The sequence below is a fragment of the Suncus etruscus genome, chromosome 6 (genome assembly GCF_024139225.1).
Source record: "Suncus etruscus isolate mSunEtr1 chromosome 6, mSunEtr1.pri.cur, whole genome shotgun sequence".
NCBI classification, from domain to species: domain Eukaryota; kingdom Metazoa; phylum Chordata; class Mammalia; order Eulipotyphla; family Soricidae; genus Suncus; species Suncus etruscus.
In genome coordinates, this window is record NC_064853.1 from 46,629,846 (window position 1) to 46,643,958 (window position 14,113).

Genomic DNA, 14,113 nt, shown 5'->3' on the forward strand with positions numbered 1-14,113 from the left:
GGAGGGCTCGATGGGGCCTGCGGGTGGCCTAGCTAAGCAGCTATTTGACAGGTGAGAGCACCTGCCTAGGCTGCTCTGTAGAGACTTGGAGGTTCTATTTGAGCCAGAGAGAGGACAGTTTGAGTGGGAGACAGAATGTGGGTGGGGTGTCAGTAACTGTTTGGTTGATTTAAGGGGTTGAGTTTAGCTGGGTCTGTCTCTGCAACCCCAACCCACCCCCAGGGCTGCCACTCTCTGGCTTTGGTCTGTGTGGTCTTCCCTGCAGATGTGGCTCTACACCCTCCCCCAGCAGGCCTGAATGCAGCCTGGCGGGTGCTGGCTTTCCCAGCCAGGGCAGCTGTGAGTGGGTGGGGGTGGAGACCCAGCGTCCCCCTTCCCAGTTGAAACTCTTCTTTGTGCAGACCCTGCTGTCTTGCTGCCCAGAGCCTGGACCTGCCCACATTCCTGCCACGAGTCTCCGGGTCTCCGGGCTGGAGCTGGTGAGCGTTAGGGGCATGGAGTTCTCACAGGGCCAAGGACCTGGAGGGGCTGGCCAGAGTAGAGCTGGTCAAAATCCCAAGGGTTCTGCCCAAACCACCTGCTTTCTTTCAGCCTTGCTAAATTGCTGTGTGTCCTTGGGCAGATTGCTTTGCTTCTCTGAATGTTACCTGGCTGGATGATTTCCTACCATAGACCCCTCTTACAGGAGGTGATATATGTGAATCTCTCCCTTCTCAGGGCCTCATAGTTTCCACATCTGTAAGAAGGGAGAGTTGAGCTCAGTGATGCTTCAGGCTTAGTTTGGCTTGAAGATGTAGCCTGGCTGGGTCAAACCAAAGTGTTGGTGCCTGCTGTGTGTTTGGGGGCTGCCTGGAACATCCTTTGATTCTGTTGGAAACTCTGTGGAGTAGGATTTTTTTGTTTTTGTTTTTGTTTTTTGGGCCACACTCGGCAGCACTCAGGGGTTACTCCTGGCTCTGTGCTCAGAAATCTCTCCTGGCAGTTTTGGGGGACTAGTTTCGGGGGATGCTGGGAATCGAATCTGGGTTCGTCCCAGGTTGGCCACATGCAGGGCAAATGCCCTATTGCTGTGCTATCTCCCCAGCCCCTATGGAGTAGGTTTTATTGTTTCCATTTGACCCAACAGGGTCAGAGGTGACAGTGCCTGCTCAGTGTCACCCGGCCAGCCAGCCCAGTTGAACTTGAACCCAAAACTGGGCTCCTAAGCTCTGTTCAGCTTGGCCACTGCGGGGAAGGGAGCTCGGGCAGAACTAATTCTACTTGATTTTATTCTTAGCCTTTGCAGCGTGATTAACACTGCACAGGGCTCCTGGCCCCCTGCCAGCTGACCTAATTTGTGTGTCTGTGTCTGTTTCTGTAACTTGCCCTTTCTTCCCCCTCATCCAGCAGCTCTGTTCCTTGCTCTGCCTCTCCCCTGCTGTGTGGCCTTGGCAATGCCGCTTCACCTCTCTGGGCATCCATCGTTCCTTCTGTAACTATGAGTTCATGATTGTAATCAGGCCAATTCTCCTTCCGTCATGCAGACAGCGAGGCTTCTGTGAGCTAAAGCACTTCAGCAGCAACATTAGGATTTAACTAGCAATTGTCAAGGACACAGTTACTTCCTCAGCTGTAGGGTTTGGTCCTGCACTCAGCCAGTGACATGCAGCATCTTATTTGACCCGTTCGTAACTCTGTGGGTGACAGAAAACATCATCACTACCACTTTACCTGTGAGAAGGCATAATAAGAGATTCTGGGACCCACCTGGTACCTTGCCAGTAGTCCAGGGGGATGAATCACCAACTCCTTCTGACCCACCCTCTATGCTAGTCTGCTTCTCTGGGAAGGTTTGTGATGGGGGCAGCAGATTAGGGTAGCAGGACACGAGGATCCCCAGTCTTCTGGTCTTAGAGGGAGACTGGGGACAGGATGGGAGAGGTGATGGGCTTCCTCCCTGCCTTCTGGGTGAGTGGGGGAAGGGAAGTGGGGAGACTGCTGATCTTGAGCTGATTTGGGCCTTTATTTCAAGCCCCACCCCTGGGGTGGTGAAAAGGGAGGTGACCTCTGGTTTCTGCTGGGCCAGTCCCTATCAAGGCTGGAAGCCTGTGGTGCCTCTTTGAGGCAAGGCTATGGCTTAACTTAAGTGAGGGTGTAGGGGGCCAGAGCGATAGCACAGTGGTAAAACAACCCAGCACGGACCCTGGTTTGATTCCTGACATCCCATAAGGTCCCCCAAGGCTCAGGAGTAACCCCTGAGTGCTGCCAGTTGTAACCCAAAGCCAAACAAACAAAAAGCGAGGATGCTGGAGAGGGGATGGAAAAATGCAGGGCTGTGTCCTGTTAGGAAGGGAACATGCCTCACCTCCCCCACATGCTTCCTGTGTGCTTGGTGGGAGTGTTGGGCAGAGAATGCTTGGGTGTGTATGGAAGGGACAGGTGTGTGGGTGTTAGGGGTGGACATGGGGCCCCCTGTGGGATTGTGTAGGGACATTTGGTGATATGAGGGGGTGAAGAAGGAGGTGTTGGGAGCAGGTGGGGCTTTGCATGTGCTGGGGTGTGAAGGGCTTGTGGAGACTTTGAGTGTGTGGGATGGCCATGGGTAATTCTTAGTTCAATTTGCACAGGAAATGACAGGGACTGTGGTCACACATGGGTTGGGGGTAGAACTGGGGTGCTGGGCCAGGGTTCCAGAGACCAGGGACCTAATTCTCAGCCTCAGTGTCTGATTAGGTGAAGTGGGTAGCAAACCCTTAGGGGGCAATCAAGGAGCATGTCCAGCCCCATGGCAGGTGTCAGTAGGAGTTCTGGTCTCTGAACCCCCTGAGGTACCTCAGCAGCTCTGGGGGAGCTCAGTCTCCACTGATGGGACCTGCTGAGTCTGTTTCTGGGACCATAGATGAAATATTGTCACAGCTTCCTCCATGGATGTGGTTGACCTGGTAATGAGGGTCTGCTGAGTGGGAAGGCCTCTGTGGAAATGTTTTTGGGTGCAGTTGTGTTTCTGGGAGAGGGGTGTGTGTGTGTGTGTGTGTGTGTGTGTGTGTGTGTGGTAGGTCTGGGCTGGTATTTTTTTTTTTTTTTTTGGTTTTTGGGCCACACCCGTTTGACACTCAGGGGTTACTCCTGGCTATGTGCTCAGAAATCGCCCCTGACTTGGGGGGACCATATGGGACGCCGGGGGATCGAACCGCGGTCCTTCCTTGGCTAGCGCTTGCAAGGCAGACACCTTACCTCCAGCGCCACCTACCCGGCCCATGGGCTGGTATTTTGGCTCTGAGCTGAGGGGACCTCAGGTTAAAATGGGTGAATATGAATGGATGTTGCTGTGTAGGCACAGGGTATGTGTGTGGTATGTGTGGCATATATGAGGTATGTGTGAGCTGTGTGGCATGTGCATGAGGTATGCACTGGACGTGTGTGAGTGTGCAGATTATATGTGTGTGAGGCCTGCTTTGGATATGTCGGTGTGTGAGGCTTTGTACTGGATGTATATGTTGTATTGTGTGAGGATGTGTATTGGATGTTTGGTGTGTGAGGTGTGTGTGCAAGCTATGTGGTATGTGTTGGACGTGTGTGGTGTGTGTGTGTGTGAGGTTTGTGTATGAGGATGTGTGGAATGGGAGGGTGTGTGGGAGGGGAACTTATTGGATGTCTATGAGGTGTGTGTTGGATATGCATGAGGGTGTGTTTGATATGGGGTGTGGGGTGTGGGCTGCTCTGTCCCTTAGCTGCTGAGTGTGTGAATTGTTTAGCAGAATTGAAGGGTATGAGTTTACCTAGGGAGACTGTGAAGGTCAGGCAGACCCCTTTGGGGTCTCAAGGATTCAGTTCTCCTTTAAAGGGAATAGCATGAATAATTGGGTTGATTATGCTTGGATTATGCAAATAGAAGGTTGTGAAGGGGTCAAAGGCTGTTTGTCACAGCTCTTCCTCTGGCTCTTGGTGACTTCCCTGTTGTCATCCAGACCCCCTTTCTCTTGTCTTCTTGGACTCTCTTTGTCCCCTAAAAAGGCAACGCCCCCTCTGTCCCACTGAGCCCCTGAGCACTTCTAGCCCAGAGGGGTCAACTATGCTTTTGGATACTGGGCACCCCACACCCCACCTAAAGGTCAAAGATCAAAAGTCTCCATTTGGTTCCAGCTGAATGGCCCCAGGTGACCTGTGGGTGGCCTTCCCTTGCAGCTGGGGGAGCTGCTTCTTCAGAAAGGGTGTCATCTCAGGTGCAGCTTTGGAAAATCACTAAGGTGCCCCTTCCCCAGCTCGTCTGAGGCTCATGAGTCTAAATTAAGACGTGAGAGAATTCTCTCCCTCCTCCCACTCTCGCCTCCACTCCTCCTCAGGCGCCCAGCCCTCTCTCCTCACCCTTCTTGGGGGCCCTGGGCCCCAACTTCCCTCTGTCCCTGCCTCTGGTCCAGTGTATCTGCCCTCCCCCTCACTGCCATCCTCTCTTCTTCCACCGGGCTCCCTCTCCTGCCCCCCTCTCTGCAGGGAGCTGGAGCTCCTGGTCCTTAGCTTGGAGGAGATGATCGTCATGGTAACGGTTGTCATGCCGATGGCTACTGAGTGGGGATGAATAAGATCTAGGTGAGCACTACCTGGGTGGAAGCTGCTGTAGGCTTCACAGAAGGCTCCATGCTTGTCTCAGGGTGCCCAGGGTCGCAGTGCACCCCACTCATTGTCCTCCCCCCCCCCCCCCCGAGTGTGCCTGTTTATACCCACAGGCAAAGCCACAGCAGCACCATTGCATCTTGTGGCTGACCTGGAGTGTTAGGGTGTGTCTGTCTCTTTTCCCTATGGCTCCCAGAGTGTCATTTGAAGGGGGTGTGACTTGTGCATTTGTGCAGGCTTTGCTGAGGGGCTTGGTAGGAGCTGGTGTGTAGTGCTGAGAACTGAGGGAGATTCCCTAGTGGAATCCTCACGTTCACCCCAGTTTGTTGATCCACAGGCTGTAGACTCCTCCAGCCATGCCCCCATTTCTGGCAGGCAGGGATTTATTCTGTCCTGGAATTAGGGCTTGGACTCTAGTTCCCGCATGGTCCCTTCTCCACTTGAGTCCCTGCTCAGTCCCCTGTGCTTCAGAACTACTCCCCACACTCCAGGCTCACTTGCTGCCTGAGAGAGGACAGTCTTCACAGGATCTCTGTGGCTGGTCCCGCCCCTCTGCCAAGGCTGGAACATGGGCAGCAGCCATTGGGCTCCTTCTGTCCCATGTCCTGGGCAATAGAGGGCCTATATGGGAGGTAGGGGGAGTTGGACAGTAACTGCTCTGAGCTTTTGGAATGTCTAAACTGGAGGAAGACCCAGCAATTAGTCACGGGAGCAATTACACTAATTGTTCCACTCTCTGACTCACTGGTAGCAAGTAAATACTGATTAATTCATTACTTGGGAGACTGTATGTGTATGTGTGTGTGTGTGTGTGTATGTGTGTGTGTGTGTGTGTGTGTGTGTGTGTGGTGGGTGTGTGCGGTGGGGTGGGGAGCTCCTGGCTCCCTGCCCTGGCCGCCCTGGGTCAGGCTGGAGCAGGTGGTAGCTGTCGCATCAGGAAGCCAGCCATGGCTCCTCTCTTGGGAAGGGGCGTGAGAGCCCGCTTTCCCCTCCCTTGTTCCCACTCCCTGGCTCCACCTCCATCCTGCCTTCTTGGTATTCTGATGGAGGCCACCAGCTTCCATCAGACCCTGGAGTCCTTTCTCCAGCCTACTGTCCTCTTCCTCCCTTCCCTTCCCCGCTTGGAGCAAGAGCCCCACCAGCCCCAGCCCACTCCCCACCAGCCAGCTCCAGGCTTTACTCGCCACCCTGAGCACTGACTGAAATGGAGACTGAGCTGTGCAGGCTGCAAGGATGCCTAGGAGGGAGAATTCCTGTGAGCAGTAGTTAGGAGTTGAAGGTCGGCTGACTGGGGTGAAAGAAGATGGTGGTATAGACAGGGATGGAGGGAGGACAACACTGGTGGTGGGAATTCCACTGATTCAATATCACTATGTACCTAAAATATTACTGTGAAAGATTTGTAATTCATTTTGCTCACAATAAAAATTATTGAAAAAAAAAAAAAGAAGGTGGTGGTATAGGAGGGAAGAGAACTCTTGGCAGAGGGAACAACCTGAAGGAACCCTGGCATGTTCTAGGCACAGAAAAGGTGGGAGATGGGGCTCAGTGACTAGAGAAAGGGCCAGCCCATCTTCTGGACCTGGCCCCTACTTCTGCTAGAGAGGCCTTTTTCTCTGTTCCAGTTGGGCTGTTCTGTTGGCTTGAGACTTCTCTTTTTTGTTTGTTTGTTTGTTTGTTTGTTTTGTTTTTGGGTCACACCCAGTAGCCTTCAGGAGTTACTCCTGACTCTTACCTCAGAAATTGCTCCTGGCAGGCTCAGGGGAACCATATGGGATGCCAGGTCTGTCCCAGGTTGGCTGCATGCAAAGGCAAACACCCTACCGCTGTGCTATCACTCCGGCCCCAAGACCTCTCTCTTGAAAGCTCTGGGTTTTTTTTTTTTGTTTTTTTTTGGGGGGGTCCACACCCAGTGACGCTCAGAGGTTACTCCTGGCTATGTGCTCAGAAATCGCTCCTGGCTTGGGGGATCATATGGGATGCCGTGAAAATTGAACTGTGGTACGTCCTTGACTAGTGAGGGCAAGACAGATGCCTTACCACTTGTGCTACCACTCCAGCCCCAGAATGCTCTGGGATTTGGACCAGGCTGGCTCGTTCTGTAACCAGGGGCAGAGGTGGGGCTGGGAGAACAGGACTGGCAGCCCTCTCTGAGGGAGTGGCTGTTTTCCTCTAGTGGAGGGGTGTGGGAGGGGAGCTCAGACCCTTTCCTAAGCTCTGCCATGAAAGAAGTACCCTGTGATCCCTACCCCATGCCACTGAAAATCCTCAAGGGAGGACAGACCCTCAGGGATGGACACCTGAGACACCTGAGGCTGATATGACTTTTCGACCTTGAGCTGACTCTGAGATGTTTGGGGGAGAGTAAGGAGGTGAACTGACTCTTGTTGGGGGCAACCTGGCACATGCACCATCTTCTCTCTTACTCCTCCGTCAAACTACTTCCTTCACAGGACCCCAGATCTGTCTCAGTGCCATATCTGCCTTTCAGGATTGCAATGTGAGGCTTTGGGGTTTGAGCAGACCCTGAGTCTCATCACATTACCTGTCGGCTGGTGCCCCAGGTCACTGAGTCTCAGTTCTCTCCTCTGAATGGGGACTTCTGCCTCTCTTCCCAGACCCACCCACATACCACACAGGCTATTCTTGGGGGCCGAGAAGGATCCTCTGGGAGTGGCTGATAGCACTGGCCACACCAGTGCTCTGTTTACCTGTGCTGAGACCCTGCTGCAGACCAGGCAGGTCCATGTGGTTCTCTGCCCTCTGTGCACACGACAGCTCCATGCACAGGGTGTGTGGCCAGGCTCCAGGGCACACACTTAGGAAGAGTCACACCAGCCTGTTGGCTCTAATCCAACAGTTCTGATTAGAGGCTGGGGGTGCATCCTGGGGATGGGTCTCCAGTGGGAACTGCTTGGGCAGAAGATGGGCTTCTGAACACACCTGGCCGCTGTGTTCTGGGAGACTGTGCTTCATGATGATGCGGATGCCAACCCTTCGGTGTCCTTGCCGCAGTGTGTCTGGGGTTCCTCGGGGACAGGTGCTGGTCTCAGTCACTGAGCCCCATGTCTGTTCTGCCTCTCCAGACTCAGCGCTGGCTCAGTGAGAACTTTGAGAGACCAGTGGACCTCGAAGGCTCCGGGGATGATGACGCCTTCCCCGATGATGAGCTGGATGACTTGTACTCGGGGTCTGGCTCAGGCTGTAAGTGCTCTTCCCCTTTTCCCTGTGTCCTGGCAGACCCAGCTGGCTGTCCATGCTATACAGACCCCCCCACCCCAGATGGAGTGGCAAGAAGCAAGAACCCCACAAGCTTGTTTTGCATGGGATGGGAGAGCAAAAAGTGATCTGGTCTCTCCTGAGTGCCAGCACAAAAATGCACCTCCCTCATGAACAGAACCAGGACTCTGTTCCTCTCTTCTCCATCTCTGCATCTCTTCATGCATTGCTTGGCTCTCTCTACAGATCCCCAGCCTGCGGGTGGGAGATACAATTGCCCCTCTGTAGCCCATTGCTCAGAACTATTTGACCCAGGAGAGGAACTTAGCAGCCTCTTTTCAACTCCCTGGCTAAGAGCCCAGGAGAGACCATTTGATTGGCCCACCTTGAGTTAGATGGTCTTTTCCCATCCAAGCAGTGGCCAATGGTGGAGTTAGGGCAGTGATGGAAAAATACTGGTGGTGTGGCCTGTTCATGAGATGAGGGTGTGCCCAGTCACAACCCTTGATGCCCCACTCTCAGTGTGGCACCTCAGAGCCTCTGGAAGACTTCAGCATAAGATATCAGGTCTGGCATATTGCTGTGAAGAGGGTTGTGGGGCTGAGAGAGGTGGGCTCAGAGAGGGGGTAGGGCAGACTGATGAGATGGTAGAGGGTCTATAGGACATGAGCTGGCCACCCACATCCAAGTCCTGAAACCCCTGATCCTCCCAGCCCCTACTTAAGCCTCCTCTCATTGCTTTTTATAAAACCCACTTCTGGTGGTCTCCCTGGCACATTCCAACAATCCCCTCACCCATCTTCATCCCCCATACTGGTGGGACTTCTCTCTCCACCTTTCCTCTCGAGTCTCTCACTGGCCTGCCTTGAAGTCCTCAGATTGCTGGAGCTATCCCTCATTCTTTTTCTCCCTCTTGCCTTCCATCTCTTCCTTGGAAGTGCCACTTTGTTCTCATGGTAGGGAATAGACTTTTGTACCCATTCCCCCTCTCTAGCAATATTTGCAGCTGGTAGGACTCCACTGCCTGGACTCAGCATGTTAGAAGTTCTAGGAGGAGTAAACTGGAATATTCTGAGAATACTTCCTAAAAGAAAATTTGAATAGACAGATATGAGTTGATGACTATGTGCCAGCCATTAGCCAACCAGTAACCTTTCTCTCATTTTGTCTGGGGAAAATGTACTAGGCAGGGATGTGGCTTAATGGTAGGGTGCAAGAAGGAAGAAGGGAAAGTAAAGAGAGGAGAGTAAAGGAAGGAAGGAAAGAAGATGGGAGGGAAGAAAGGAGAGAATGAAGGAAAGAGGAAGAGATAAAGGAAGAGGGAAGGACATGAGGGAGGATGGAAGGAAGAGGGAAGAAGGAAGAAATAGAGGAATGGAGGAAGGAGGGAGGGAGGGAAGGTATGAAGAAGGAAGGAGGGAAGTAATGGTAGAATGGAAGAAGGGAGTAAGGAAGAAAAGAGGGAGTGTAGGAAGAAGGGAGGAATTGAAGAGGGAAGGAAGGAAAAAATGAAGGAGAAAGGGAGGAAAGAAAAATAAGTAGGGAGATGAGAGGGAAGAAGAAAGGAGGGAGGGATGAAGACAGGCAGAAGAGGGGGTCAACTTGATAGCCTTGCTTTGCCTAGGCTCCTCATGGTCCCTGACACCCAGCTCCCTAGCTCTCTCCTCTCCCTACCCCCTCAGACTTCGAGCAGGAGTCGGGCATAGAGACAGCCATACGGTTCAGCCCAGATGTGGCCCTGGCAGTATCCACCACCCCTGCTGTGCTGCCCACTGTGGACATCCAGCCCATGGGCACCCCATTCGAAGAGGTCTCCTCTGAGCAACCCACACCGGAACCAGCCACCAGCCCTCCTATAGTGACGACGGTCCCAGAGGAGCCCAGCCAGAGCGCCACCACTATCTCCATACCCACAGCTACTCCTGCTGCCACCACACCCGAGGTCCCAACTGTGGCTGTAGTGCCTGCCACAGTGGCCACCACTACCCCCAGCATCCCTGCGGCACCCCCTTCCACGGCCACCACCTCCGTCATAAGGACCACCGGCATTCAGAGGCTCCTGCCTCTTCCACTGACCACAGCAGCCACAGCCCGGGCCACCACGCCAGAGGCACCCTCACCGCCCACCACAGTGGTCATCTTGGACACAGAGGCCCCAACACCCAGGCTGGTCAGCACAGCTACCTCCAGGCCCAGGGCCCTTCCCAGGCCAGCTACCACCCCGGAGCCTGCCATCCCTGAGGAGACCACCCTGCCACTGCGCGCCACGGTCCCAGAGCCCACAGAGCCAGCTCAGGTGAGTGGGTTGAATGGGGACAGGGATGAACGGATGTGAGGGGGCAGGAAAATGGAGCTGGGCAGGGGACATGTAGAGGGGTAAGAGCAGAGTGAATGAGTGAGAGATGTGTGGATACAGGACCAAGGCTGGATGAGTCACAGGTGAAGACAATGGGCAAGACTGATGGCAACACAGCAAGGAGTCAGGGCCAAATGTGGGCTGGAGGGCTTAATGTGCTGGGGTGAGGGGGCTAGGAGCCCAGGTCAGCTCCACAGAGGCAGGAGCCTCTAGGCAGGACCTAGTAAACTATGTCTCTGTACTTCACCATCATCAGTCTGAGGGACTCAAGAATTGGGCTGCATGGAAGAATGCTTGCAGCTCATGTTCATGCCCTGGAGGGGGGGGGGCGCTTCTCCCACCTCACACTCTTCGCCTCCTTCTCTTCTTCTCCTGCATACATTGGCAAGGCTTCCCAGCCAGATAGTCTTTGAACCCAGCACTGGATTCCAAAGTCCAAGACCAGGGCCTGTGTGTCTGAGGCATTATGAATGGGCTGGGCAAGGAATGATTAAAGGGAAGAAGTAAGGAATGTGAGGATGGAAAGGATGAAAAGGAGACAGAAGATGCAGCCTGGGCCCTGCTGGTTCTGTAGGATAGATAACAAGGGAATGTAGGAACCTGAGTGGTAGGTGAAGGCCTCACAGCAGAACCTTTGGGCCCTGTAGCTGCTCTGGATAAGCCTCAGCCTTTGGATGCCTTGGCATCATTATTGCTTCTGCAGCAGGGGACACATACTCAGATATTCAAGAAGGGGAGACTTGGGGCTGGAGAGATAGCATGGAGGTAGGGCGTTTGCCTTCCATGCAGAAGGACCGTGGTTTAAATCCCGGCATCCCATATGGTCCCCCGTGCCTGCCAGGGGCGATTTCTGAGTGCAGAGCCAGGAGTAATCCCTGAGCAAAGCCGGGTGTGACCCAAAAACAAACAAACAAAAAAAAAAACAAAGGAGACTTAAGCTGTTGGTGTGGCCTTCACATTGGCATCTTCTTTTTTTTTTTTTTTTTTTACATTGGCATCTTCTCACCTGGACATCAGGCTCCTATGAAAGCAGCTGTTCTCTGCTATGGTCGCTGGGCCAGTTCAAAATCCTGCCACCTGGAATTGCAGGTGTCCCCTGCAGTGGTACTCTGGGACTGGCCTCCTGGCCTAGGGGTTCATCTATGCCCCAAGCACACGAACCAGGCGTATAACTGTAACAGTTGTGCCCAATGATCCCCCAAATCAGCACAAAGGAACCTCCCAGGAATCAAGACTAAGGCCCCTAGGAGGGGAGTGTTTGGGATGGGTTGGTGGCCAGGTTAGAATAGAGGCAACATCATATGGGCCAGAAACAGAGTGGCAGTAGATTCCTTGGATTTCAACTACCTGTGTGTCCTTGGATCCATCACTTCACTCTAACCTATTTCTTGCTCTGTAAAGTGGGGGGTGATGATGCCTCCTTCATAGGGTTGTTGTAAGGGTCACATCTAGTTAATATGCTTAATGTAGTGGCCTGACACGTTGTGCTTAGTGTGACTGGTGTTGGGAAGTGGTGGTCATGGGCATGTTTGTGTATGCATTGTGCACCGTATATATACATGTGTGTGCATGCATATGGATATGTATGTGTGTGAGTGTGTGCATATATGCACATATGTGGGGTGCTGCCACATGGTATGGCTACTTCCTGGCTCATGCCACCTTCCCCACAGACTCCAACTCCAGAGTTCTTCCTCACCACAGTCCAGGAGGAACCAGAGGTGCCAGTGAGTGGGGGGCCCAGCGGGGACTTTGAGCTGGCAGAGGAAGAGACCACGCAGCCAGACACGGCCAATGAGGTGGTGGCTGTGGGAGGAGCTGCAGCCAGGCCGTCACCTCCTACTGGGACGCTACCCAAGGGTGCTCGCCCAGGCCCTGGCCTCCTGGACAATGCCATTGACTCGGGCAGCTCAGCGGCTCAGCTGCCTCAGAAGAGCATCTTGGAGCGGAAGGAGGTGCTCGTAGGTGAGAACTGGGGTTCTGGGCAGGGAGCTGGGGGACCCAAAGGGAGGTGACTGGGAACTCTGGGGATTTAGGAGGGAGGCCAAGGCATGGGTTATCTCAGAAGGGAAAGTGTAGGAATTGACCTCTAGACTTGTCATCTAACCCTTGACCTTCCCTCATTCCAGGGTCTGACCTTAACTTCACCTTCATCTTTATGCCCTCTGACCCTGCTCAGATTCTGACCTTGATCCCTAGTCACTGTAGCTGGATCTAACTTCTAACCCCACTTTGACTTGCCCTGCCCTTACCCTTGCCCTGTCTCCTGAAGAGCATCTGGACTCATGGTCTAAACCTTATCCATCATGTAGGAGCAGTCTGTCCTCTGGCTGTCCCTCATAATCAGTCTCAGTGCACTTCTATTCCTGTATATATGTGAGTTCTCTCAGAGATGCTATGTGGCATCATTTAGTTCCCTCGTGGTAAAGAGAAAGTATGTGAGTGTCTCCAATGGATGAGATTCTCCATCTGATGTGGACTGCAGTGACTGTGTCCATGCACTCAGGTTAAAGTGACTGTGTGAGGTAACAAGGACAGAGCCAGGCTACAGGGATGATTCGTATGTGGCAGCAGTGCTAAGGCTGGATTCCAGTTTTAGATTGGACCCCAGCAACAACAAAGAATTTAAAAAAATCAAAAGAGAAAAGAAGCTGATGCCAACTGCGGCCTCATTTGAAATCCCAACCTTCTTCCCACTCTAGATCCGTAGCCCAGGATCCAGTCTCTGTGCCCAGGCTCTGGGCTGGCCCTCCCATCATCTGTGTCATTACCTCTGCTTTCTTCCCCACAGCCGTGATTGTGGGCGGGGTGGTAGGTGCCCTCTTCGCCGCCTTCCTCGTCACGCTGCTCATCTACCGCATGAAGAAGAAGGACGAGGGCAGCTACACGCTGGAGGAACCCAAGCAGGCGAGCGTCACGTACCAGAAGCCTGACAAGCAGGAGGAGTTCTACGCTTAGCAGAGCCCTGGTGCCTCCCTGCAGCCTCAGCACTGCCCCTCTGCCCAGTCCTCTGCCCGGGGTAGCCCCACCAGCTGGGGCTGGGCCTGAGAGGGAGCCTGGCCCACTTCATCTTTGCCCACCTTCCCACCATTGCCCAGACTGCCAGCCACACACAGATGTCCCCCGAGGGAGGGAGGGTTCTGCTCTAGACTGACCTTATGAGATCATCTCTGTCTCCCACCACCCTGGCATATATGTGAGGGCCTCATGTCTGATGCGCAGGTGGAAGGAAGCTCCCGACTGGCTGGTGAAGGAAGGAGTAAGGCTTGAGGTGGCCTTCATTTCCAGCCTGGCCCCTCAAGGCTGCCCAGGGTCTCCTTTCAGTGGCAATGAGGCACTCGAGCTGATTTCTAGGACAAACATTTAGCAAACTCAGCCCTTGGAATCTCCAAGGCACTGTAATCTCTCACTCCTGTCATGGGGACTCCTCTCTGTCCTGGCCACCAGCCTGCTTTGTCCCGGCTTTTCTGGAGCTCTGGGGTCACTTCCCCTGCCTTCCATACATACTCATCTTTTCTCAGTCTGCTCCTGGCAGCCACTGATGAAGGCCGGGCTGCTCTGCCCTCCCTCTAGTGAGTGGACCCTGCAGAGACACCATCTCCCACACTGTCACAGGTCACAAAGATAAAAGCCCACAATGATGTAGTCATCCATAGCCCTCCCCGCAGCCACTATGACATGGTAGACACACATTCTTCCAAAGATATTTATTCTCATGTTTGTCACCCAAGCCCCCGCCCCTGCCCAAATACTCATGACAATGCAAGACACTGGCCATTGTTACCACATGGTGACAGGTGGCCCGCCTTGTTCCTGGACCTCCCCCACCTCCACCCTGGCACTCTGCTCTCCAGCTCCAGGTTCACTGGGGAGCATGGGATCGAGCTGAAATGCCCATATTGGGTCCCTGAGCTGTTCCATCCCTCTACGCCCCCATTATGATCCCCA

The 14,113-nt window shown here is 53.7% G+C and overlaps 1 protein-coding gene across 1 annotated transcript in view; it reads left to right on the forward strand.

The window, feature by feature from the left end:
• The window catches only part of SDC3 (syndecan 3), a 35,650-nt gene extending 22,195 nt beyond the window's left edge, over nt 1-13,455 (forward strand). Inside the window, exons 2-5 of the mRNA XM_049775543.1 lie at nt 7,677-7,794; nt 9,492-10,105; nt 11,839-12,130; nt 12,957-13,455. Coding sequence (XP_049631500.1) covers nt 7,677-7,794; nt 9,492-10,105; nt 11,839-12,130; nt 12,957-13,123 — 1,191 coding nt within the window. The 3' untranslated portion in view covers nt 13,124-13,455. The remainder of the gene's footprint in view (nt 1-7,676; nt 7,795-9,491; nt 10,106-11,838; nt 12,131-12,956) is intronic.
• The last annotated feature ends 658 nt before the right edge of the window (nt 13,456-14,113 follow it).